Consider the following 3,077-nt stretch of genomic DNA (forward strand, 5'->3'; position numbering starts at 1 on the left):
CAAGTGCCGAATGGTGGTGGAATGTGCATTTGGACGTTTAAAAGCGCGCTGGCGCAGCTTACTGACTCGCTCAGACCTCAGCGAAAAGAATATCCCCATTGTTATTGCTACTTGCTGTGCGCTCCACAATATCTGTGAGAGTAAGGGGGAGACCTTTATGGCGGGATGGGAGGTTGAGGCAACTCGCCTGGCCGCTGATTACGCGCAGCCAGACACCAGGGCGGTTAGAGGAGCACAGCAGGGCGCGGTGCGCATCAGAGAAGCTTTGAAAACGAGTTTTGTGACTGGCCAGGCTACTGTGTGAAACTTCTGTTTGTTTCTCCTTGATGAACCCTCCAAACCCCCCCCACCGACCCGGTTCACTCTACTTCCCTGTAAACCAACCACCCCACCCCACCCTCCCCTCCCGCTTGCAGAGGCAATAAAGTCATTTTTTTTTAACATTCATGCATTCTTTATTAGTTCCTTACAGAGGTAGGGGGATAATTGCCAAGGTAGCCTGGGATGGGTGGGGGAGGAGGGATGGAAAAGGACACACTGCATTTTAAAACTTTAACTCTTATTGAAGGCCAGCCTTCTGATGCTTGGGCGATCATCTGGGGTGGAGTGACTGGGTGGACGGAGGCCCCCCCACCGTGTTCTTGGGCGTCTGGGTGAGGAGGCTATGGAACTTGGGGAGGAGGGCTGTTGGTTACACAGGGGCTGTAGCGGCGGTCTCTGCTCCTGCTGCCTTTCCTGCAACTCAACCATACGCTCGAGCATATCAGTTTGATGCTCCAGCAGACGGAGCATTGCCTCTTGCCGTCTGTCTGCAAGCTGACGCCACCTATCGTCTTCAGCCCGCCACTTGCTCTGTTCTTCCCGCGATTCAGCCCGCCACCTCTCCTCTCGTTCATATTGGGCTTTTCTCATCTCCGTCATTGACTGCCTCCACGCATTCTGCTGTGCTCTATCAGCCTGGGCGGACATCTGCAGCTCCGTGAACATCTCGTCCCTCGTCCTACGTTTTCTCTTTCTAATGTTCACGAGCCTCTGCGAAGGAGAAACATTTGCAGCTGGCGGAGGAGAAGGGAGAGGTGGTTAAAAAAGACACATTTTAGAGAACAATGGGTACACTCTTTCATTACAAGGTCGCATATTTCGGCTTGCAGGCAGCCATCGTAGGCCACAGTGTTTTGGCTTTTTTAACCTTCTTAACATGCGGGAAAGGTTGCAAACAGCAGCGCATTTCCCATATCAAGGATGAATTGGGTTGTCCATTTAAAATGGGGTTTCAATGTAAAAGGAGTGGCTGCGGTTTCCCGGTTAACATGCGGCACAAACACAAGTAAACCCCCCCGCCCCACACACACACACGATTCTCTGGGATGATCACTTCACCCCTCCCCCCACCGCGTGGTTAACAGCGGGGAACATTTCTGGTCAGAAGAGCAGGAACGGGCGCCTCTGAATGTCCCCTTAATAAAATCACCCCATTTCAACCAGGAGAGCTTTCTGGAGATGTCCCTGGAGGATTTCCGCTCCATCCCCATACACGTTAACAGACTTTTCCAGTAGATGTACTGGCCGCGATTGCCAGGGCAAAGTAATCATTAAACACGCTTGCTTTTTTTTTGTAATGTTTACAAATAGTTACAAAGTTACACTCACCAGAGGTCTCCTGTGTGCCCTGAGGGTCTTGGGTGAGTTCGGGGGTTACTGGTTCCAGGTCCAGGGTCACAAACATATCCTGGCTGTTGGGGAAACCGGTTTCTCCGCTTCCTTGCTGCTGTGAGCTACCTACAGTACCTCCATCGTCATCATCCTCCTCGTTCCCCGAACCGTCTTCCCTGTGTGTTTCTCCAGTGAGAGAGTCATAGCACACGGTTGGGGTAGTGGTGGCTGCACCCCCTAGGATCGCATGCAGCTCCGCGTAGTAGCGGCAAGTTTGCGGCTCTGCCCCGGACCTTCCGTTTGCTTCTCTGGCTTTGTGGTAAGCTTGCCGTAGCTCCTTAATTTTCACGCGGCACTGCTGTGTGTCCCTGTTATGGCCTCGGTCCTTCATGGCCTTGGAGATCTTTTCTAATACTTTTCCATTTCTTTTACTGCTACGGAGTTCAGCTATCACTGCTTCATCTCCCCATATGGCGAGCAGATCTCGTACCTCCCGTTCGGTCCATGCTGGAGCTCTTTTGCGATCCTGGGAGGACTCCATCACGGTTACCTGTGCTGATGAGCTCTGCGGGGTCACCTGTGCTCTCCACGCTGGGCAAACAGGAAATGAAATTCAAACCTTCGCGGGTCTTTTCCTGTCTACCTGGTCAGTGCATCTGAGTTGAGAGTGCTGTCCAGAGCGGTCACAATGAAGCACTGTGGGATAGCTCCCGGAGGCCAATAACGTCGAATTCCGTCCACACTACCCCAATTCCGACCCGCAAAGACCGGTTTTATCGCTAATCCCCTCGTCAGAGGTGGTGTAAAGAAACCGGTTTAAAGGACCCTTTAAGTCGAAAGAAAGGGCTTCGTTGTGTGGACGTGTCCAGGCTTAATTCGGTTTAACGCCGCTAAAGTCGACCTAAACCCGTAGTGTAGACCAGGCCTAAGTCTTTTCCCATGCACACTGGCACCATCTGCACCCCCTGGGGAAATATTTTCTGATACCTGCCATTTGGTGCAATCCAGTCCATTCCTAAGGCAAACAGAAGTAGTTCTGAGCCTCAGGGAGATGTGAGCTTGGGAAAGATGATTTCACAGTCTGACTCCACTACAGGCAGTAACAACAGCAGCCTAGCCTTCTTGTCAGAGAATGTTTGTTACCTGCAAAACAAAATCCAAGCTCTTTCAAAGCAATCCCACTCCCTTTGCAATATTGTGATATTAGATTTTATGGCACTAAGGGCACAAAAGTCAGGCAACTTAATTGAAACTAAAGTTATGTCAAACTCTTTTTTTGATACCCCTTCTCAAAAGGCTTATTATCTGGAGTGCAACATACCCCATCCAGGCTCACAGTCACCACATGAATTGACAGGAGGGCTTACTGCCCAGGGGATGTGATCACAAAAGCTTTTCTCTGCAGACAAGAGACGGCTTGAAGC

The 3,077-nt window shown here is 51.1% G+C and overlaps 1 protein-coding gene across 1 annotated transcript; it reads right to left on the reverse strand.

Moving 5' to 3' along the window:
* Positions 1 to 430: 430 nt before the first annotated feature.
* LOC135974031 (uncharacterized) lies at positions 431 to 2,726 on the reverse strand. Its single transcript, XM_065559884.1, has 2 exons — positions 1,651 to 2,726; positions 431 to 1,055 (listed from the first exon to the last, which is right to left on the reverse strand). Exons 1-2 carry the CDS (start codon positions 2,192 to 2,194, stop codon positions 553 to 555), a joined length of 1,047 nt encoding a protein of 348 aa, XP_065415956.1. The 5' UTR covers positions 2,195 to 2,726; the 3' UTR covers positions 431 to 552.
* Between the last annotated feature and the right edge of the window lie 351 nt (positions 2,727 to 3,077).

The sequence above is a fragment of the Chrysemys picta genome, chromosome 10 (genome assembly GCF_011386835.1).
Source record: "Chrysemys picta bellii isolate R12L10 chromosome 10, ASM1138683v2, whole genome shotgun sequence".
Lineage (NCBI taxonomy): Eukaryota > Metazoa > Chordata > Testudines > Emydidae > Chrysemys > Chrysemys picta.

Excerpts from the sequence above, each read along its gene's own strand:
- LOC135974031 (XM_065559884.1), bottom strand. The coding sequence starts at position 2,194 with ATGGAGTCCTCCCAGGATCGCAAAAGAGCTCCAGCATGGACCGAACGG. Across the intron at positions 1,056-1,650 it reads GGGCACACAGGAGACCTCTG|CTGCAAATGTTTCTCCTTCG; the intron begins GTGAGTGTAACT and ends CTCCTCCGCCAG.